The sequence below is a fragment of the Podarcis bocagei genome (assembly GCF_964188305.1).
Source record: "Podarcis bocagei genome assembly, chromosome: 10".
NCBI lineage: Eukaryota > Metazoa > Chordata > Lepidosauria > Squamata > Lacertidae > Podarcis > Podarcis bocagei.
The window spans coordinates 26,646,909-26,671,115 of NC_138135.1; the positions used below are offsets into that span (position 1 = coordinate 26,646,909).

General features: G+C 43.1%; 1 protein-coding gene across 2 annotated transcripts in view; it reads right to left on the reverse strand.

Annotated features, from left to right (window-relative positions):
- The window catches only part of GNPTAB (N-acetylglucosamine-1-phosphate transferase subunits alpha and beta), a 45,914-nt gene extending 21,964 nt beyond the window's left edge, over window positions 1–23,950 (reverse strand). Inside the window, exons 1-7 of one of the 2 annotated variants that reach the window (XM_081212218.1) lie at window positions 23,660–23,950; window positions 21,449–21,534; window positions 12,144–12,263; window positions 11,491–11,532; window positions 10,047–10,252; window positions 7,284–7,348; window positions 6,535–6,669 (exon numbers count right to left, since the gene is read on the reverse strand). In XM_081212218.1, the coding sequence (XP_081068344.1) occupies window positions 6,535–6,669; window positions 7,284–7,348; window positions 10,047–10,252; window positions 11,491–11,532; window positions 12,144–12,263; window positions 21,449–21,534; window positions 23,660–23,776 (771 nt within the window). In that variant the 5' untranslated portion in view covers window positions 23,777–23,950. Of the gene's footprint in view, window positions 1–6,534; window positions 6,670–7,283; window positions 7,349–10,046; window positions 10,253–11,490; window positions 11,533–12,143; window positions 12,264–21,448; window positions 21,535–23,316; window positions 23,434–23,659 lie in introns of those variants that run through there. The other variant, XM_081212219.1, reaches the window with a different exon arrangement.
- Between the last annotated feature and the right edge of the window lie 257 nt (window positions 23,951–24,207).

The following is a 24,207-nucleotide window of genomic DNA, read 5'->3' on the forward strand; positions in this document are numbered from 1 at the left end:
AGAAATTGTATTCAGACGTAACTTCTATCGTCCAAACAATGATAATGACTCCTGTGCTATAGTAATCCCTGGCGCACGTGGCTTCATAAATTCCTGATTTGCTTAAACTGTAGTTTGCTATTACATCCAAATCATGACAGTTGAAGTTAAGACTCCAAATCAGGATTGCAAGTCACAGTTTGATGCTGGTTTGTGGTTTGGAAGGCTTGCTCAAACCACTGTTTGCTGGTCCAGATAAAATGATAAACTATGGTTAGATCAAAGCAGGAAATGGTCAAGTAAGCCAAGCACAAGAAGAGAAGAAAGTGAGGGGCAGGGAAAAGTGCATAAGCACAGGTCTTGTTTTGCAACTGAACCCCAGTAATTGTGTCTGAATGCAGCTACAGAGTCCTAGAAATTATTTGCACTACAATCCTTGGACAGTGCATCTAGGACTTCTTGTTTTTTTAAAAATAAATAAATAAAAATAAACCAACTTCAAGATCCTGTAACATCCAGTCTCCTTAAACTGAAAATACCATTTGCAACGAATTTCATTTTTAAGATACTATACCATATCCTGAAATGAAGCTGCCCATCAGTTGTTTGTTTATCTATGTGTTCGTCAATACACATTTCTGAAATGGCTTAAAGGAACTAGAAATCTGAGATTCAAAAAGGCTCCAGAACTAATCCATTTGTGGGTCTTCTCCGAATCCTCAGCCAAGATTTCCAATCCACCGCTAAGGTCATTTATTACTGGGGAACTGTTTGATCTGCTTGCTATTTTTAACACTTGCCACCAGTTAAGTCTAGATATCAGCTTTCATAATGGGCTAGATCAGGGGGAGGCAAAAGGTTGGTGCACTAGGCACAACGTCAAACAGCAAATGTGGCTCACAAAGGGCAACGGGCTGCTTTTCTTATTCAAAGAAAGCAATCTTCAGATGTATTTACTGAGGCAAGTGGTCAACAGAAAAAAGTAAAAAAGTTACACTGGTCGCAAGGTGAGATCTGAAAGCTTAGCCATGTGTAGGCGTGTTAAAGGCAGCACTGCAACTTGCTCCTCATTTCAGGAAAGTAAAGTTAGCCCCAGGCAAACTCCTAAGTGGCTAACCTGGGCGCCATATGAAAGAAACACTGTACAGTCTACCAGAGAGCAGCTGGATTGCACGGCCTCTCGGCAGAGCATTGACCTAATGGACTGCACTGAGGTGGATGTAAATGGGGTTCAGATTCCCTCTGTCAGTCTTAATGGGCTATAAGTAGTAGCCCTTTAAAGCTGCAATATGCAGAAGCAGAGGCATGGCCAAAGGCATACCTACAGTGTGAGCAAAGGAGAGAATCAAGAGCCACAGCAGCACTGAGCAGAGGAAGAAGGTGAGCAACTGCTCACTATATAAGTATTTGCGAAAGTTGTGTTAACAGCAGCTCATACGACCAGAATTGAACCAATGTTAGAAAGCAAAAGATACATGCAGCCTCTGGGATTTAAAGGCTAATTGCAAAGAGGACTATTCATTTATATACTTTGCTTAGTTGCTCATATGCACCCATTTTGTTTGCGCGCCAAAATACATCACTATCAGAGGCTGTGAAATTCCATTGGGCAGCAGTGGCCTGGGGGGGGGGCAACCAACCCAAGTGCATTTTTAATATTTGAAATATATCCATGCAATAAATCAATTTTTGCCCAGCTTAAATGTAATCCCCTTTCCCTGTCCATCTGACTTTCCCATAAAACTGCAGCTCCTTATTAGGAAAACAATTCTCTATTTGGAAAGGTTGCAGCATTTGGGACTTTTCAGCTTAGATAAAAGGCAAGAGACGAGTTGACGGAAGTTTAGAAAATCACACGTGGCATAAGGAAAGTGGATAGATGCCCACGATGGAAAGTGATCCTCAGGCTGGGAAAAAGTTCCACATGCCACATTTAATGCTTTATAGCAGTATATTGCCAGATTATTTTTTACAAATGCTATTCAACTGTATTTATATTACATTTGTCCAACATAAATGAACCGCCACCCCAGAATCGTTTCTTTTTCTTTTTTAAACTGACCTTTCCTTTTTCCTTTCAGACATTTGTCCCGTTTACCCATCCCATTCTCACAGCAAACATAGGCCCAGCTGTCACGCTTGTGACATTTTAAGGCCGTTGATGGTTTGAATTCATGTGCCACCCGATAGCTCTAAATCTGACTCATGAGGTCTGTCATGGGGAAAATCCGATAAATCTCAGCCCTTCCAGAGCATCATCATCTGGACAAACCGATGAAAGGGTGGCCTCGCTAGTTGTTGAAATGGAGGTAGAGTTATGGATACCAGCAAGCGCTCTCCAAAAATAATGCTGTGGAAATGCTACGGATTGCAAAGCTGCCATCAAGCAGCCTCGCATTTATTTAGGAGAACAATGTCATGCTGTCCCCTCCACTGTGCATCATCGAAAATATATTTATGCAATATTTCGCAGAAGTTTCCACTGCACACAGGAAGGCTGTATTAAGGACACAGGATTTCCCTGTCTCTTATCCTCTTCATCCTCATCGCTATGGAAGGATGCATAAAGTTACCCTGAATAAAACAAAGCTCGATCTTTTCCTGGGTTTTCTCAGTGGTTCCAAGTCCCAACAAACAAAACACCCGTACTGATAAAAGCATATTCCCCAAATGGATCCCAAATTAAGTAAATGACTAACAAGGAGAGCTACCAAGTGGTGAAAAACTGATTATCAAATTATGAATGGTGCAGGTGGAGAAAAAGTATTTTCTCTTCTTCTTCTTTTCTTCTAATACTAAGATTACTAAGATAATACCAAGCGGAAAGCTCATAACTGACAAAAGGAAGTCATTCACATACTGGCCATGTTCAGACATTACAATAAATCACGGTCTATGGTGAAGGGAATCAATCTAGTCTCTTCCTGGAACAATCACTAGTAAGTGTTCAGAAATTTTCACTTCCAGTTTTGGTTAACAGCAGTTAGTTGTTTCGTCAAAATTTGACAAGCTCCAGTTAATTTTAGCAATGGTTTGTTTAGAACACAAAGACAAGAAAGAAACAAATTCTCCCAACCACCTGAGTCTATTCATGCCAAATGAGTTAGGGAAATGTAAAAAATTGTCTTTTCATAGGCCGTATGAGTAGGCAAGCTTCTTGGCTCCAGGGCAGGAGTGGGGCAACTTGTGACTTTCCAGATGTTGCTAGACTACAGTGCCCATCATCCTCACCACTGGCAATGCTGGGTGGGGCTTATGGGCACTGGAGTCCAACAAACTCTAGAGAGCTACAGGTTCCCCACCCCAGTGAAAGGTATTACTGAATCAAACTGTGCTACTCACTCATCCCTTTACTACCCTTTAGTTTAGAACAAGCAAACTTCAAACCACAGTTTATGAAGCTGGATCAATTCAACATAAGTAGTAAGGAAATTTTGTCCATGGTATAATTATTTTCCACCTAGTCGTTTTAATAGGTTGGCACCCTAATCTAACAATTCCAAAACACAGAGGCGCTTTCACTTACTGCCTTTGGCTGTACTTGAGGGTATATACTTGAGGGTCAGCTTCAAATAATTCCACCGGAAAAACGCTTATGTGGCAGTATTGAGTCAGTGGCTCATGTGATTCTGGTTTGCACTCTTTATAAAGATTTGAGGAGTGAGGTTATTACCACTCTATACTACCCCATACGAGGTTGTTCAATCATTGCTACTGTGTCCATTCTTTCAGCTGATCAAGATAACCAGGTGACAGCAAAAACTGCAAAAATTTTAGCAGGGGCAATTAGAATAAGATCCATTTATTTATTGATGTAAACCTCCAGAATGTATTTTGTATAGTTAAATTTTCACCTCTATCTTCAGTGCATTGTATTTTATTGTATTGCTATGGCTAGTGGCTGACGCAAATAAAGATTCTTAATTTTTTATTTTAAACCACAATTCATTGGGTTCAGAGAAAACATCAAGCTGTGGTTAATAATTAGACGTCACTTTTGGCCCTGCACAACTTTGGAAGGTTTGCCAGAAGAGAATGTGGCCCTTGGGATGAAAAGGTTTTCCCTCCCCTGATATAGACTGCAGTTAAAATCCAGAATATAGCCTCCAGTTTCTAACACAGCCTGTACAACATACTACAATATTATAAGCATGATTAATCCTTAAAGTTGTCTATAAATAACATTATTGCCACAGGCTTCAGCTCTAGCACTTTCAGGAAGAGGTATCAGAAGTTACTAGAATCAAGTTTAAATATAGTCGTGGAACAAAGTGTATTGCTTGGCATCAACCTATTGTCATATATTTAGTCTGTGAGCACCTTGCAGCCAAAATTCAGCCACCTGAATCAAATATTGAAGGAACTGTGGTGTTTAAAAAAACGAGTATCATAGAAAGTCCCACACGCAGCTCACCAAATTGGTAGAATGCAAAAATCGCAAGACAGATATGAAAGATTTGAGTAACAGCTACAGTGGGAATGTTTGGACAAACACTGGGTTTCAAACTTTATAACAAAAAAAAAGAGAAATGAATCACGCCTTCATTCTTGTGTATGGTAGGTACATCGGCACTGAAATACTGGTTTAACAGCACTGAACTCTCTGGCTCAAGAAGGGCATAAGCTTGGAATATTTATTTTTAGGTCACCTTTGCAAAACCTTGGACCAAACATTCATAAAGATTTGAAAAGAGGAGGGTGACACCTAGTGGCCAACTGCCGATTTCTACGCAGTGTTGCAATTTCGGACTATGGCATTAAATGAAACAAATTATTTGTTTCAACGGTACCAACTTTTTCTTCCAACTTCCAATGCCTTGGATTGGAACTGGATTGGATTTCTTTTCTTACAGAATTTCATTGTTCTCAATGCAAAATTTAAATTGATTGCAAGACATTCATTCCATCAACCCGTACCATTAAAGACTTCTTTAAATCAGGTTTAAAGAAGGTTTAAAGACCAGCTTGAGGCAAGGATCAGAAGGTGCAACAATATAACAGCTAAATAGGCACTCAAATAATCAGACTTGTATCCAGTTTTGAGAGCAGAAACACAACATTACAGTGGACGCTCGGGTTGTGAACCCGTACCCGTGGGTTGCGATTTGGCGCTTCTGCACATGTGCAAAGAGTGATTTGCGCAACCGCCGAAACCCAGAAGTAACCCGTTTGAGTACTTCTGGGTTTTGGCGGTCCGCAACCCGAAAAAACACAACCTGGAGCGTCTGTAACCTGAGGTATGACTGTACTTGGGGTTTAACTACTGCACTAGGGAACAATTTAACAGAAGAGTTTCCTTGTAGTAAGGATTTAACAAAGGCATCTGAGCAAGGATAATGGCTGGGATCCAAAGAACTACACACTAACGTCTGGGTGCCTAAGGGCACTTTGGGGCTGAGTTTCTCAAACATCAGCCTATCAGGCTACGTACCACTTTTGAAACCAAAAGATGCTTGTAAGATGGCTCTGCTGTTCAAAGAGTGAGGAGGGTGGGGAATACCAAAATCCCAGTGGGATTGCCCAAGCTCTTTAAGTCATTAACTCACAAAAAATGATGCAAGCAGCTGCACAAATCCTATATAAAGGTTATATCTGATGTGCACGCATATGGCTCTTCACACAGAGCACGTAGGGCATGCATGCAACTTTGAATTCCGTCCAACCAGCTGTGTGTTGACCAAACTGTTAGGCAGAATTTTTTGCGAATTCAGTTTAGAATAATGCAGCAAACTGTTTTGCAAAGCACGTCAAGGATATTTATTGGGCTAATGCAAAATTGGGCATATGCAGGTACGTAATTTACATTTCCAGTGGCTTGTAATTCAGGGTGCCAGAGCTCATAGAATTGTGGAGTTGGGGAAGTCTTGTAGGACACTTGGGAATGTACACACCATACATTTAAAGCGACCACCCAAAGGATCATGGGAACTGCAGTGTGTTATGGGTGCTAGGAAACGCAATTCTGAGAGAGGTAAGCTACAGTCCCCGGGATTTGGAGCGGGGATGGTGCTTTCAATGTATGGTGCATATGCAGAACTAGACCAGGGTCGGCAACCTAAGGCCCATGGGGCACAAGCAGCCTACGGGGGTCGTTTCATTGGCCCTCGAGCCGCCCGCTCGGCGAGTCCCTGTGCGCTGCACTAAACCGTCACAGCGCAGGGACTCGCTTCCGTGGCACCGGAAATCATGCCTGTGCAGATGCTGGAAGTCGCAGGCATGCGCAGGATCCAGCCCACAGAGGGATCTCCGCTGGAGTGAACCGGCCCCAGCGAGGTAAACCTTGCCGACCCCTGAACTAGACCAGCCTCTTGGATTTCCTGCCTCAAGCAGGCCATCTCCATCAGAATTTTTAGTTTGCAGCCAAAGTTTTCAAATCAGGATTTGGCATCTTTTGAATAACCTATGAGACTACTACAATGGTAAATGAATACAGTAACAGCACAGGAGAAAATCATGTTGATTTGCATGCAAGGAGAAAATGATTTTTAGCAGAAGGTTTACTCCATTATTCGCAATCATCTGCTAGATTTTGCTCTTATCCTAGTTGACACTTACCTGCTTTATCTTGGAAGCAAGGTTTTCGGGCAGTTTTGCTCTTAGTTGATTTGTCTCTTTGAATGTAAGTGGAAATCCTTTAAGGAAAACTAAGTCTTGCATTATTACTAAACCAGGAACTTCTTTGTCTGTAGTCTGCAAGTAAGGGAATTTATTATTTACTTAATTCTCTTTTTAAAGGACTAACACTTTCCCCCCCATTGTGCTCCCCAGGGGAGAAGTCACGCTTTTAGCATGAGAATTTTCTTTACAAGCTATTACAGCAGTTATGGAAATATTACAGAAAAACAAAGAATTTTTAGAAACAGGGCCTTGCATCCAAGCAAGGATCCAAACTTTCTAGTATATATAAAGGTAAAGGTACCCCTGACCATTAGGTCCAGTCACATACGACTCTGGGGTTGTGCGCTCATCTTGCTCTATAGGCCAAGGGAGCTGGCGTTTGTCTGAAGACAGCTTCTGGGTCATGTGGCCAGCATGACTAAGCCACTTCTGGTGAACCAGAACAGCGCACGGAAACACTGTCTACCTTCCCGCCAGAGCAGTACCTATTTATCTACTTGCACTTGTCGTGCTTTCGAATTGCTAGGTTGGCAGGAGCTGGGACCGAGCAACGGGAGCTCACCTCGTCGCAGGGATTCAAACAACCGACCTTCTGATCAGCAAGCCCTAGGCTCTGTGGTTTAGACCACAGCGCCACCCGCGTCCCTTTCTAGTATATATACCAACATCATTTTAAAGGAACATACCAAATAGCCTCTCCACACTGCTTGCTTGCTGCTTTCCTTTAACATCTGAGAATGGGCATCTTCGGCTGGAATGTTCAATAATTCAAATCACAGGTCAAAACTTTTACAGAATTTTTGCAGCAATACACTGCATAATTTGTAAATAAAAACTCTTTTAAGATCTCACATATACTTGCTATGGGACACTTTGAAGTTTTCTCTTACAATCCAGTGCTATAGAAATTTTATGAAATAAATATTTTTTAACAACAACACTGCAGAATGGGGATAACCTGCCCCCGAATCATCAGAGTTGGTTATTTAATTTCAAAGTCAAATGCAATATTTGTTAGCCAATGGAAGAAACAAATCACAATGCCACAGTCCCCATAATGAGGGGTTTTCTCTCCATCAGCTATTGCCAACAGAATAAGAAGTAAGAAAATACGTTTTATCTGGAGGGTGGGACCTTTAACAAAATGTTGCAGTATGAAGGATTCCAGCAGCTCCATTTAATGTCCCTCCCTCCCTTTTCCAACACTCTCTCCCCAAAGTAAGTCCTCACTGGGCTATTTTGTGTGGATTAGCTACAGGGCTAAGTTCAAGGTGCTGGTACAAAGTGTCAGCTTCGCCCTTGAGCCAGTGCCACCGACTGGGCTCAACCACTTCAGCCCCGACTGGGCCAGGTGAGCTGGGGTAGCACTTCCAGAGACCTTCTTCTGCAGGACCAGGTCTAAGTGCTGTGGACTCACAACTCAGAGCTGTGAGCACCGAACTCACTTCCAGAAGACAGCCGTGCACAGCAGAGTATAGCAGAGCATAAATCACTTGGACGACAGCGCTGAAGAATATCTTCTTTTATTCACTACAGCTACTGTACTATACAAACTATATACAAATGGAGACGCTGGAATGCACTGAGTGTTACAGCTGCTTTCTGCAGCAACCTTATCTACACAGAGATAACACTCAGTCTCCCCTTTGAAGTGAGGCTGGAGCGGAATAAGTACTGGAGCACAATCCACCCCCTCCTCTCTGGAAAATCAGCAGATTCTTGCAATGGGAGGGGTGAAATCTCCTCACAAAGTCCTATGCTACTTGTGACCAGGATACCTAAAAGACTGTCTCAACTCTTATATAGTCATCTGATTACTGTGCTCTGCAGACAATACAGATACCATATTGTCAGGCAATCTGTTCCATATGACCTAGGAATTTGGCCTTTAATGTGGCAGCACCTATGCTTTGGAACTCAATCTCACATACAGTGGTGCCTCGCAAGACGAAATTAATTCGTTCCGCAAGTCTCTTCGTCTTGCGAGTTTTTCGTCTTGCGATGCACGGTTTCCCATAGGAATGCACTGAAAATCAATTAATGCGTTCCTAGGGAAACCGCGTTCAGACCAGGTCCGGGGACAGTCTGTCCCCGGACCTCTTCTGAAGGCTGGGGGGGGGATAAGGGCTTTTCTTCCCACCCCCAGCATTTTAAAAAACCCCGGGACAGCGGAGGACTTCTCCGCTGTCCGGGCAATCTTAAAATGCTGGCGGGCGGCATTTTAAAATCGCCCCGGGACAGCGGAGGACTTCTCCGCTGTCCGGGGCGATTTAAAAGCCCCTGGGAAGGCAGGCAGGGGGGACAAAGACTTTTGCCCCCCGCCAGCCTTCAGAAGGTGTTCCCGCCCCCCCGCCCCGCTTCGGAGCACCGTTCCGAAGCGGGGCAAGGTGTTCCCACCCCCCCCGCCCCGCTTCGGAGCACCGTTCCGAAGCCGGGCGGTGGGGGAAGGTGTTCCCACCCCCCCGCCCCGCTTCGGAGCACTTGCTTCAAAAGAGGTCTGGGGGCAGCGGGAAGCGTTTCCCGCTGTCCCCGGACCTGGGGCTGCGGGGAGAAGATCGCTTCTCCCCGCCGCCCCTTGCTTCAAAAGAGAAGACCCGCTGTCCCCGGGGCAAGCTTCGTTTTGCGAAGCAAGCCCATAGGGAAATTTGTCTTGCGAGGCAACTCGAAAACGAAAAAACCTTTCGTCTCGCGAGGCGTTCGTCTTATTATCTTTTGGGTGCCTATTGAAGACCTTTCATTTCCAACAAGCCTTTTAAGTAGAGATTTGTTTTATCCCAGTGCCTCTGTTGGACACGGAATTGCTTTTAATGTTAAAATTGCTCTGGGGTGTTTTATGGGAAGTGCTTCATAAACAAAATAAAAATAAATACAACTACCATCTCCTTGTGTACAGACAAAGAAGATGCACCTGTGTCTCTGTGAGCAGCGTGTCTCAAGGGACTAGAAAGGGAATCTGAACAAAAGGCTACGCAACACCTCACCTCATCATGAAAGCAAAATGCAGAGCACTGAGAGAACAATTACAACATGGTCCACATTTTGCCCAAGGCAAAACCTCTCTGCTGCTGTTGTTGAAAAATTAAGAAACTAACAAATTATTCTCCAAATAAAGTAAGTGGTAATGTCATGTTATTTTTATTAAGGAGGCACCACCAACACCGATATTTTTGCATATAAACTGGGGGACACCAAATCACTACGTGTACATATTTCTCTACATATACTTAGATCAAGTTTCTGGAACATTTAAGGGGGGGGGCTTATTTTTAGGACACATTCTCCTCTGCCTACTAAGTTTATCTACTGACATCCTTTAATCATTGCAACAACAAGAGGAGGAGGAGAAGGAAATCCCCTAGAGAAGAGTCCCTTGAAACAGCAGTAATCCTATGGTAAACTAAAACCATATGTTGCCAATTAGTGGGAGAAGACTTAAAATAGATCCTTACCTTCTTTAGAACTGTCAAAAACAACTACAGTAACGTTGGTTGAAGGGTTCTTTGGCTTGGCAACCAGGAATATATTGTTGGCAGATCTCAGCAGGGGATAGACGGAGGGCAGGTCCTTAAGAGTGATGTTGCTCCGCAAAGCTGGATCCAAGACGAGCATTGGCACTTTTATGCAATGTGTCAGTAAACACTCCAGTTGCTTCTCACTAGGATCAAGACAGCAAAAGTCAGGCATACTCTCAGGTTCAAAGCTGCACGTGGCTATTCAGCTTTGACTAGCTTTTGATAAAGAAGCACACACACACCCCAACGGCGTTGCCTGCTCTCTGTTTATTAATACTTTGCAGAAATATATCCCAGGTCAAATCTATACTTAAAGTAATCATTTCTTTAAATATTTGTCATGTGTCACAGTATACTACAGGGGTTCCCTGTGGCCCATGAGCTTCATTCAGGCTGTCCATGACGTTTCTGTAGATAGGAGATAGCAGGTCCCACATATTAAATATTCATATTGATTTTTAAAACTGTCTTTTATTGCTTCTTTTATTTCTTATGTATTGTATTTTATTGCATGACAATTTTATTTCCACCATACAGGGCACTGAAATTACAACGGGCAAAAAAAGTTATTAAGTGATCTGCCAAGTCCCTCAGCCATTTTCAAGTTTTCCGGGGTGGGAGGACCACTGCTGTATTGCATACAGCCTTTCTAGGTTGCCCAGCCTGATAAAATACAGAAGCCAGAAATAAATGAAGTAGAAAGCAGTCTATGTTCTGTACCATGAGAGCAATTTGGCAGCTGCTAGTTGGGTTTACATGGGCCTTGTTGCTCACCTCATTAACCTATCTCTTACAGTTAGAGGTAACAATGAAACATGTCTTCACATTTTGAGGTTTTGTCCGTATGGTGGACATCACCCATATTGCTTTAGGTGTGTGTGGATCATTGGGAATAACTACAAAAGCCTGATTTTTGAGTGAGCAGATAAGGAATGAGGCAGAAGGCCTTCTTGGTAGTTGTGTCCGCCCTGTGGAACACCCTCCTATCAGATGTCAAAGAGATAAACCATTATATGACTTTCTGTCGACATTTAAAGACAGCACTGTTTTGGGAAACTTTTAATGCTTGAAGTTTTGTTGTATTCCTTTATATTTTGTTGAAAGCCACCTAGAGTGGCTGGGGCAACCCAGTCAGATGGGCGGGGTACAAGAAATAAAACAAAACAACAACAATAATAATAATAATTTAAAAATGAATTATTTACTTTAGAACATGAGGAAAAGTGTACCAGTTTTGTCCTACCCCTTGATCATGGCTATTTTAAATGTTACTTCACTCACTTGAAATTACAGTGTCAGTTAAGGTTCACACAGTAATTAATATATTGATAGTTGAAAGCCTTTTAAACAAAAAACATGAAACACCTATATTATTTCTTACCTTTTCTTAGTTGGTTCAGTTGTATTCTTTCCAAGAATTTCCCTAAAATACAAGTAAACGCATAACTATTCAATCCCCCCTGAATTAAAATATAGACCCAAAATGCACACAGGTTCTAGTTACTCTCATCACCCTGTAGACAGCAACAGAATCTCAATAACGTGAGTTTTTGCACACAAAACCCAGAAGTAGCAGAATATGTCACAGTATGAAGTATCTAGATGTTTCCTTCCAATTGACACTGGATGGGCAAGAACAGAAACAGGTAAGAACAAGGATAGACCAACGGCAAAGGCAATCTTATGAATTTATTCACCTGCAAAAGCCTATGGCATCTTAGGGAGGTTCACTTCCTTTTGGCAAAATCTTGGGCTGTATCCAACCAAGTCCTACTCACAGTAAACCCATTAAAATTAATGGGCCTAAGTTAGCAAGTCTCTACAGCTGCAGCACATGCTGTAACCTTCCAACAGTTTGACTTCACCCCCAAAGGCGTGCTCCTCTATGGTTTCCCAAGGCAGATGGATGCCAACCAAGTTAGTCATGTTTATTAGTTTCAATGGATCTACTCTGAGTAGGACTAAAACTGGAGACAACCCAATTGTTTTAGTTTTCTTACCTCCAGCCAGGGCAGCTCAGCATACTGTTCTTACCTCATCATTCTCTGTTCTTCCTCCATCTGTTTCCTCACTTGCTGCAGTTCCCTGATCAGCTCAACATCTGTGCCATTCACCCAGGTGTACACCACATCAATAGGCATTGGCAAGCAAAGCCTATAAGAGAAATCCCATTAAGAGAGAGAAACCAGCTCAACCTGTCCAGGCTTAAATTGAAAAGCAATTCACAGCAGCACAGATTACATTCGCCTGCAACCAGTCAGTTGAAACTCATGAGTTTCAAATGATAAACTTGTTCCATTATTTCTGGCATAATCAAAACATTCAGTTAAGCTTTGTTTCTTCATCAGTTTCTCATTTTTAATCAATGTGCTTCTGCATCACCACACATTAAAAATACACTTACTCTGGTTTACACATTAAAAATACATTAAAAATATTAAAAATAATGTTTACACATTAAAAATACACTTACTAACCTAGACAGCATCTTAAAAAGCAGAGACATCACCTTGCCGACAAAGGTCCGTATAGTAAAAGCTATGGTTTTCCCAGTAGTGATGTATGGAAGTGAGAGCTGGACCACAAAGAAGGCTGTTCGCCCGAGAATTGATGCTTTTGAATTATGGTGCTGGAGGAGACTCTTGAGAGTCCCATGGAGTGCAAGAAGATCAAACCTATCCATTCTTAAGGAAATCAGCCCTGAGTGCTCACTGGAAGGACAGATCCTGAAGCTGAGGCTCCAATACTTTGGCCACCTCATGAGAAGAGAAGACTCCCTGGAAAAGACCCTGATGTTGGGAAAGATTGAGGGCACAAGGAGAAGGGGACAATAGAGGCCGAGATGGTTGGACAGTGTTCTCGAAGCTACAAACATGAGTTTGACCAAACTGCAGCAGTGGAAGATAGGCATGCGTGGCGTGCTCTGGTCCATGGGGTCACAAAGAGTCGGACACGACTAAACGACAACAAAAGAAAGATTCTTAAAACTTGTAACTTTTTATGTTCTTTCCTTCCAATGACCCTTCATGCAGTATTTCTCAAACACTTATTTTTGAGTTTGGCTCCCCATTCTTAAATGTATAGTGCTTTTAAAGCAGGAGATACATAAATAAAACCTACATCTACCATACTAACCCCCCCCCCCAAAAAAACCCCACACCTCTCATAGCAGATTGTGCAGAGCTCCTTGCACAGGGTCGTATGTGCATGCAACCCATTGCTGTGTGCAAAGATCCATGGAAGAGGCCACTCATGTCCCACATTAATCATAAACAAGATTGGGATTATAATGCGGCAAGTGTGAATTAAATTTAAAATACTGACAGATGCTAAAGAAAGAGGGGGATTTGCCCTGCCGGATTTAAAATTGTACTATGAAGCAGCAGCGTTTTGCTGGCTGAAAGAGTGGATGCTCCTCGAGAACACAGACATTTTGGACTTGGAAGGTTTTAATAATGCATTTGGTTGGCATGCATATTTATGGTATGATAAAATCAAGGTGCAGAGGACCTTTAAAAACCATATTGTCAGAAAAGCATTGTTTAATGTTTGGATAAGATATAAAGATTTGTTGGAAAATAAAACCCCTAGATGCTTGTCACCTTTGGAGGCTAAGGCAGTGAAGAAACTCAATATGGAGGCCGGATGGCCAAAGTATTGGGAAATTTTGGAACAAGATGGAGATAAATTGAAATTACAGAGTCATGAGAAATTGAAACCAAAAGTACAAGATTGGCTCCATTATTATCAAATAATGGAGGTTTACAAACAAGATAGAAAAATTGGCTTCCAGGTGGAAAAATCAAAATTAGAGACTGAACTGTTAGAACCCAATACTAAGAACTTGTCAAGAATGTATAATTTGCTGCTGAAATGGAATACACAAGACGAAACAGTTAAATCGGCTATGATTAAGTGGGCACAGGACATTGGTCATAACATTATGTTTGCTGACTGGGAATGGTTGTGGAACACCGGTATTAAATTCACGGCATGTAATGCCTTAAAGGAAAATATTATGAAAATGATTTACAGGTGGTACATGACCCCAGTCAAGCTAGCAAAAATTTACCATTTGCCTGACAATAAGTGTTGGAAATGTAAAGAAACTGAAGGTACTTTCTATCACCTTTGGTGGACATGCCCGAAGATTAAGGCTTTCTGGGAAATGATATACAATGAAATGAAAAAGGTACTTAAATGTACTTTCCCTAAGAAACCAGAGGCCTTTCTCTTGGGCATTGTCGGCCAATTGGTGTCAAAGAAAGACAGAACTTTCTTTATGTATGCTACAACAGCAGCAAGAATACTTATCGCAAAGTATTGGAAGACACAAGATCTACCCACCCTGGAAGAATGGCAGATGAAAGTGATGGACTATATGACATTGGCTGAGATGACTGGCAGAATCCGTGATCAGGGAAAGGAGACGGCGGAAGAAGAATGGAAGAAATTTAAAATCTATCTTAAGGACTATTATAAACTTGATGAATGTTAGAATGTCGAGGTTTTAAGAAAGAAAGGATTACAGCGATATAAGATTAGACTGAAGGAAAGATTAAAAGGACAGAGACTTGACAGAAATATTTAGAAGTTGCTAAAAAACTTTGGACATTGGGATGCAGAAAGGGGAGGTATGGGGGAGTCTGAGAAACAAGGTTCATGAAAAAAAAAGGTTATGAAACTATGCATGTTTGTATGTCTTTTTATATGTTTGTATTGTTTTAAAATTTTTTTGTAAAATCAATAAAAAATATTATATAAAAAAATATATATAATGCGGCAAGTGGGGAAGAAGGTCACCTCAACAAATCCAGCATGGATCTGTTATGCTCCTCTGCTGCAAGGCATTTAATCTATGGCTGGTGTGGAGAGGAAGGTCCCATCTGTTTCAGGAAGCCAAAAAGTTTGTTTCCCTCTTCTAGGTGTTCCATGGTCTTCCCCAGGGTTTGACAACCACAGTCTTAATTCCAAAACTCAGCCCTTGATTCAGGAGTTCAGATCCTCATTTATAACTCTGGAAAACTCTTATGAAAAGTAGGAGGGGGAAATCACATTTTCTGCTCACACATCCTGCCCAAGTTCAAAACCAGTATGGATTTTCAAACTTAATGTAACATTTTCCACCTATGGCTTCTGTCGAAACTGTTCTAAAAATACTTATGCGGAGGAAAACAATGTGTCACAACCAGCCATTCATGATTTATTCCAGCTATGTCATTGTTTGTGTTAAATTGGCCAAAGATACATCCTCACTGTCTGTTTTTCCTGACTTTGCCACAGCCAGACCCCCTGCACACCCTGTTCTAACACACATAGTACCAGTTCACATGCAGTCCCCCCTGGTGCCTATGATCAGCAAATGTCCAGGAAGGGAATTAGGGAGGCCTCATTCCTCCGCCCACAGATATACAAAGGAAAGAATGTTAAGAGTAGCCCTACCGGTTCAAAACAAAGGTCTATCGAGCCCAGCATTCTGTTCCCACAACAGCCAATCAAGGAAGCCCACAAGCACCACAGATCACTTCTGCTTATGATCCCCAATATTCCAAGGAACACCAGAGCAAGCCTATATGGCCATCATGACGAGTGGCCACTGATAGCCTTATCTTCCATGAGTTTGTCAAATCCCCTTCTAAAGGTACCCAAGTTGGTGGCCATCGCTACCACTGCAGCGAGTTCCATTGTTTAACTACTTTGCAGTGCGAGAAAGTGCTTCCTTTCATCTACATGTTTTGTACAAACCACAGCATGTCACTGCCCCTGGACCCCCTTACAATCTGGCCATCATTTGTTTGGAGCAAAAAGAGCACACAAATGGCATTCACTGGCCCCTGAATGTATGCAGGTACATCTCTGTTCATACTAAATAATCTACAAAGCGAGGAAAGGGGGCTATGAGGGCAATGAGGGGCATTCTGTGGGGCCTCCCAAATTCCCCATGTCCTAAATCAGGCTTCCTCAATCCCGGCCCTCCAGATGTTTTTGGCCTACAACTCCCATCATCCCTAACTAGCAGGACCAGTGGTCGGGATGATGGGAATTGTAGTCTCAAAGCATCTGGAGGGCCGAGGTTGAGGAAGCCTGTCCTAAATTATCTGAGATCCAGCTTACCACATTGGATTACATGTACTTTGTTTTCCTGTTTACCAATAAATAATGTGTGAGAGTTCAGTAGATATTTAATAAATATACTTCATAGGAGTAGTTGCCTTTTAAAAAAAGTTAATTATGATGCCTAAAGTTGTAAAAGTTAATTCTAGCTTCAAAACTGCCTGGTTTGACTGGCTTTATATCCATTCGTTTGCATCTACTTTTGCAGTCTTAGAAAAGGAAAATTCTCCATCTCCTATCATTGCATGAGGATTCCTTTCAAGACCTGCTAACTAGATGGAGAATATATGCACTCAGAACCCTGCATGAATTGGCTTACAGGTGAATCTTTTCCTTGCAAGCTTGCTGTTGCACCATTATTAAAGTCCTGTAACACACGTGCAATGGTTCTGCAACACCTTATTTTATCTTACAAAAACATAGTCTACTGGGATATTCTTAATACCCTGCTACACCCTAAATTAGCCGTGCCTCTTAATGATAAATAATAATTTTGTTCAGTAGCTGGAACATGACCCACACAGCTGTATAAATGGAAGGTTTGCTTTGGCCAAATAACAACAGTTTTTTCGAGAGCTGATCCAGATGGACAAGTGTCTCAAGTTAAATCGGGCATCCCTAGAGTGTTTAATTTTAGTTAAGGAAAATTAAAACATTTATTGTGTCTGCCCAATCCTTGAAATGCTGGCAAGCCATCCTAGAACACCAATTATCCAAAAACAATTTATTTTTAACCATCTGGCTCATGCAAAGAGACTGGCAGACACTTAGGACACAAAGGAAGGCATGAGACAGAAACAAATGGAAATTCCTTTCAGTCTGGTGGCGGCAGCAGATTTAAATACTGTTTCTGATCAGGAGGCGGTGCTGACAGATATGGAACAAAAGACGGCTCTTGAAGGGCTCCATTATTTCCTATTCCAGAAGGTTAGGAGAAGAGCACATAGCTCTTCAGGAAAGAGCCATAGCTTTGTGGGACGGAACCTGCTTTGCCTTCAAAAGGTCCCAGGTATAAACCCCAGCATCTCTAGGTAGGGCTGGGAGACACAGTTGCTCTAAACAAGGAATGGCCCCCAGCGGTTTCTAATCTTGCCCCATCAGTCATTTAACCCATGAGGGCCACTACCCTGAACCCACATCCACCTGTCAATCTGTGGACATCACTTGTGATGTCAGCTGAGGGGTAGGAGGGTTCAATTCAGTGCTGTTCCCAGCAGGATTTAACCTCAGTTTGATAGCTGACAATTGGAAAGTTAAAGTCTGCTCAGTTTGGATGTGAGTACCTGTTCCCTCCAGGAAACAGGAGTACACAGTCAAAGGAAGCATGAGAAAAACCTGTATACCTGTGATATGAAAATCCAAACATAAACTGCGAACAACCCTTGAGTGGAGATTATGGTTTATAATAAAAGATCTGTTTCATAGCAAATTCTGAGTTATCAATGTCAATGATGGGGCAAGATTAGTGTCAATTTTATTTCTATACAGCCTTTCCCTATTTTATGTTTACTGTGCTGCTTTGTCAGTCTGATGAATTTGCACAGAAAACCTTATTCTATCCTCTCTTGGCTACAGAACGGACCAGGACAATCTCAGATTAAAGGAGGCATGCGAGCCCTTCTCCAAGTCTCCCCTTTTCACTTGGGCCAGCACTGCTTTCACCCAAGCATAAGTGTTATTTCAATGAGCTGTGAATGCTCCCAAATTGTCAGTGTTTTGAAATCTAGGCTGCTGAAAGCCCCTGTGTTTCAAAAGGCATCTACACTCTCCATCAAGGCATCTCCCAAGGGGCCAGGCAAGATAACCAAGGCTGCAAACCTAGCCACATGTAAATTCCACTTAAACCCACACTGAACAAATTTAATTGCTCAGCTCAGACATAAAAATCACCATCACAAGAACTTTCTGACATAAGAGCTGTTCAGCAATGGAAAAGAGGTGGTGAGGCTCTCCTTCCTTGGGAGATTTTAAAGCAGAGCTATTAATCAAATGCCACTAGCTTCCAATGTCAAAGGCAGCCTCTGAACGCCAGCTGCAGCCACAAGCAGGGAGAGGACTGTTGACTTCAGTTCCTGCTAATGAGCTTCCCACAAGCATCTAGTTCAGGAGTAGGCAACCTAAGGCCCAGGGGCCAGATCCGGAAATCACCACGTTTTTACATGAGTAGAATGTGTGCTTTTATTTAAAATGCATCTCTGGGTTATTTGTGGGGCATAGGAATTCGTTCATTATTTTTTTCAAAATATAGTCCGGCCTACCACATGATCTGAGGGACAGTGGACTGGCCCACAGCTGAAATAGGTTGCTGACCCCTGAATCTAGTTGGTCACTGTGTGACTCTTATGATGTTCTAAAAAACAAACCAGGAAACCAGTCTCTGCAGCTGCCACTTGTCTAAAGTACTGGAAGAGGTGAAAGAGAGGTACAGGTTGTTCTCCCAGTTCTCAACTCTTCCTCCATTTCTCAGCCATAACAAATATTCCCAATATTAAACATATAATGAAGATGCTAATACCCCAAGGTGATGTTACGTTCTACACTGTATTTTTCAGATATATAAAGATACTGTTATGTACAGGTCACGCAACCAGGAAGAGATTGATAACATCAGCCACATCCTCATTTGGCTGCGGTTTACAAAGGGAAAAAAAAACCTATTCATTGTTCTTCAACAATGAAAATAAATACTTTACTTGGTAGACAGGAGGTATACTAGGAGGTAGACAGGAGGTATACTAGGAGGTAGACAGGAGGTATACTATACTGTGAGTGCAAGGTATATCTGGGGATTTAAAATGTCTAACAGTGATTATATTTTCTGTGGAGAAGAATTACCACAAATGTTTCGTAGCAACATGACCTCAAAGACTACATCCTGCTTTCAATGAAGATTACCTTTCTAGACAATTTTCCTGCTTTGCTGAAGTTTAGGGAGCCGATGCAATCGCCCCCAAATTTATTTTGACTAATTACTTCAGAAAGAAAAAGAAGCTTGAGGATCACAATATTATAAATGCTAAAAACTAATTTAAAAATTCATAGTTACTTACACACTGTGGTTCTGGGTGTGTGTGTGTATTAATGGTTGTTTGGAATTGAAGTCAGAAGACAGAAACAAGTGAGTAATCTTTATGATTCAAACTCAAACCCGGCATGACTATGACTTCAACACAATCAAAACCAAATTAGTGAGCTATAACACATTTTACTGTTCCCATTTACATTCTTCTATTCCAATAGATTTCCAACAAAGTAGTTAAATAATAAGGGGGGTGAAGTTGCAAAAATACAGTAGGAGAGGTATGGCCATATGGATGAAAGAGAAAAAGCAGGTGGAAAGTGGAGCTGCAGAAGAGAGAAATTGTTTCAGAAATGAGGTTAGGAAGGTGAAAAGGGAAGAAGAAAAGTTTGGATTTGATATCCCACTTTATCACTACCCGAAAGAGTCTCAAAGAAGCTAACATTCTCCTTTCCCTTCTTCCCCCACAACAAACGCTCTGTGAGGTGAGTGGGGCTGAGAGACTTCAGAGAAGTGTGACTGGCCCAAGGTCACCCAGCAGCTGCATGTGGAGGAGCAGGGAAGCGAACCCGGTTCATCAGATTACGAGTCTACTGCTCTTAACCACTACACCACACTGGCTCTCCGGGAGCTTTGTAGTTGCACAGAGTGTGTTGAGGAAGGTCTAGAGCAGGGCCATGCATGGCCCAAGGGCTGCATGTGGCCCTCAATGCCTTCTTGGGTGGCCCTCAGCTACATTTGATGCCCCCCATCTCAGCGCTCGGCTTTGGGAAGGTGGTGTGAAGGCTCTCCTGACACAGTCATCCAGCCTCCTTCCGAAAACCTAGCTGTAGCGCTTTCTCAGCTTTGGAAAGGAAGAGGGACGATTCTAGGCCCCTTCCAGAGCCTCACACCTCCTTCCCAAAGTCTGGCACCTCAGTTATCCAGCTTTGGTAAGGCATTAGAAGGGCTCTCTCTCTGCTTCTCTGCAGGACACAGTAGCATGCAGGCTGCAGGTTCTCTGCTTAAGTACTTTTGCAGCCACCCTGGTCTAGGGGGTTATCAGGGGGAGTTGGCAAGAGAAGCAAATAGGAGGGCTGACCCCCCCCCCCATAATACAATATGATATTGAAAATCAGATGTAGCATATACACAACTGACTACCCAGAGGTAATGGTGTATCCATTTTATCAAATACTTTGCTATCAGGTAGCCTGAGCCTTTAATTGTTGAGATGAGGGCATTGCAATCAGACCAGCTGCAACTACAAACACTCCCTCTTTTAAAAGCGGTCCCTCGTTTATCCTTGGCTCTTAGGGACAACATACTATTCTCTGGATAGGATGACTCATAGATCCTCTGCACCCCACGCCACCTCCAAAAACTGTGGAGAACTCAGGGGAAAGTCTCACACAATGTGCTGAGCTTAAAAACAAGCAAAAGTTTCCGCCTGCTCCAAAGCTTCAGTGGAACAGAAGAATCCTCTGCCACTTGCAGAGGACCTGGGGTGCAGGGACTCCCCTGAAGCATTAGGAAGGAGCAGCGTGAGTCTCTTGCACTGCTTCCATCTGCTTGAGGCTCACAGAAGATTTGAGGAAATGTGTGTGTAAGTGATGCCAAAGAGTCTGAGTTGAGGAGCAAGCCCAAACAGACAAGATGCAATTCTCAGGTGGATTTAACCATCAGTCTCTCTTCTTCACTGGGAACTTTGGAAATTGTAGTTCTGTGGGGGAAATACACGGTGTCCTAACAACTTTCAATACCTTTCACAAACTACTGTTCCCAAGATTCTTTAGCGAAAGCCATGACTGTTCAAGATGGTATAATACAGTTTTAAATGTACAGTGCAGAAGGGACGATACAAAGACTGCACACTTATATACAGGTTCAATGGAAAAGATGAACAGAATATCAAAGTGGCAGCCAAGCATTTGGAAAAGTTTTATCGCCGTTTTCTGCAACCACACTTTTTCTTCTGCATTCTCCTCCACATCATCAGAAATCTGATTCATATATAGACTGTAGGAAGGAAGGACAGAAACATAGCAAGACGCAGGCAAAGTTGTGGGCGCTTTCCCCCACCATCGAAAACTGTTTCAGCAATGACAGCTTGAAGGTGGGGAAAGAACGGGTTGTGCAAAGGTTAAACTGTGCTACTGTTCACCAATGCTTTCACAAACACAAGGAAGGGGGGGGGAGAGACTGCCATTCTGGATTCAAGACTTACCTGTTCTGAAATGATTTCCCAGCAACGTTGTCTCTATAAGAGTCAAACAAAACATGATACTGGTCCCGACTCCACTCTAGAACAACCTACAAAAGAAGGAGTATCTTATATCATACCCTAAAATGGTGATGCATTAGGTTGACATTTAAAATCAGTGGCACTGATCTTCAGGTGGTAGTACAGGGCAATCCCAGGCTGTCTTTATTTTACAGCAGTGAATCGATCATATACCAGAACTTTAGGTTTGCACATTTAAAGAAGATTAAAGCATCCTTCCACCTCACTGCTGTTTGGAAAGTGACAAGAAAATGCATTTTAAAGTGTGAGAAGAAAGAATTGCTAACGGGATGCAAACAAATCAGAATGAATGTGCAATAAACAGGTCATCTGGAGAGACCAATGTAGAAAGAAGAGCAGGACCACTTACACTTTAGCAAGGAATAAGTCAATGTTTGAGTTCCCTCCTACTGAAAAGATTTCTTCCAAGGCTACAATCCTAACCCCACTCACTGGGAGTAAGCCCCACTGAATTCAACAGGACTTTCATCTCAGTAGACATGTTTAGGATTACACTGTAAGAAGAGCAAAGCTTAATCTGGTTTTTCCTGAAATTCTCCATTTTACTCACATAGACATGCAAACCTCAAGAGCCGTTCCAGACCATCCAAGCTATGTTGAAATTGTTTTTAGATGACTAAATTCTTTTTTTACATCCAGAAATTTACAAAATCTGCACAACTTGTCAGACTCAAGGACTCAATGTTCACATCTTATCTCACTTTCCCTCCCTTCCCCTGTCAGCAAGATAAATCAGATGCCTCAATCCCACAAACTATTTCAACATGAAGACTTTATGTTGAGAACTAGGAAACAAAAGTTTGTTGCTGTGTTCTTAGCTTGTTTAAGCTAAGAACATATGTTATTAAGCACATTGTTCCCCACTGAGGCCCAACACTGGAAATAGACAATGAGATAAAACTGACAAAGAACAGAGCAGGGACACATCAGATCACAAGATCTGAATGAACACAGGCATCAGAAACTGTCAAGATATGGAGTAGTTCCTCTGCAAGTATCACATGTATATTTTGGTGGAGTGGCTAGCACTATCTCGGACCCATCTATTAACCACCGTCTCTGCTGACAGCAAGTTTTAGTTGCCACCACTCACCAAGAAAAGGGACAAGTACACACACATATTTAATGCTGGATTGTTTTTAACACTCGATTGGAAGCCGCCCAAAGCGGCTGGGGAAACTCAGCCAGATGGGCAGGGTATAAATAATAAATTATTATTATTATTATTATACATTTTACTTGTTCTTCCTCCAGCTGCAGTCACCCTTCATGATTCTCCTTGGCGTTCTCCACCTCTTTGCTCCACTCCCAACCGCTCACACAGCAAAGCTGCCTGGGTAACATCATAAAGTACTGGGAATGATCCCTACTAGTGCCTTGGCCAACCTGGTGCCCTCCATATGTTTCGAACTACAATTCCCACCTGCTCCAGTCAGCACAACTATGCCTGCTGGGAGGGGTGATGGAAGTTGTAGCCCAAAACTTCTGGAGGAATAGAATATGGCGGAAGAAGAACGCTGGGAGACTACAGGAAACTGTGCAGCAGGTAATGTGGGCTATGAATAAAGAAAGGGAGTATAACAAATGCAAGGAGAAATCCAGAGAAAGACAGGAGGAATGTAGGGGGGTGGGCGCAATATAAATGAGGAAAAAATGGCAATTAAAGAGTGGCAAGGGAAACGATGTGCGTATAGAACAACGGGTGGGAGCTTCAGGAAGATGAGAAGGGCGCAGCACGTGCTGTAAATAAAGTTTCTGCTAAAATCTACGAGTCTTTAGGAGTAACATACCTACCAGGACGAAATCCAACAGGCTGCGATCTTCCCGACACAGGAGATGCAATGAAGGAGAAAATAATTGTGCCTGTAACGCAGCTGCTTAAATGCAGGGGAAAGGAAAGATGGCGGGGGGAGGGGGGACTGGAGCGGAGACGGGAAGAGGAAAACCGGGACTGTCTGTCACATGCAAGGTGGGAAGGAGGGAGGGAACCCTTAGCAGGATTTTAAGGGAAGTGCAGTCGGGAGAAGGATCCTGGAAGTGCGGCTGAGGGAGGGGATACTTGGGAGGGCTGCAAACAAAACAACCCCCCGGCTCCCGGCTGCTCCGGAGCGGGCCCCGCAGGTCTCCACTCACCTCTCCGAACTGCAGGGCAGAGACGATCATGAGGACGATGCCTCCGAGGCAAAGGCAAGGCCCATACCTGTGGGAGAGGCAGGTATAGGTCTGTCTCTGCAGGAGCTTCAGCAGCATGACCCGACGGCCACCATCACCCTACAAGCCCGCCGCCGGTGCCCACCTTCCTCTCTTGCGGCCGGCGGCCAATCCGAGCAGCAGCAGCAGCAGCCGTCGCCCAACCCCGCTGCCGGGTGCATCCCAAAGGCCGCCGCTTCCGGGATCGGGCTCGACGGCGCCATCTACGGAGCCACGGCGCCACCTTCGGGCCTGCAGTTGCTGCAGCGGGCGGGCGCCGCCTCCTCCTACTCTTGCTGCGCGTTGCTCCGAGCAGCAGCGTGGAGAGTCTCCTTTTCTGCCCGGGGAAAAAGTCATGTGCTCGTCGGTCTTTTTTGCACGGTCTCGTGACCGCTGGCTAAAGAAAGGCCTTCTTCCTCGCAGTCTTTGAATTAAACAAATCAGTCTAAACCGCAAACGCCGCGTGCAGGCCTGCCCAGCCAAATGCAAGC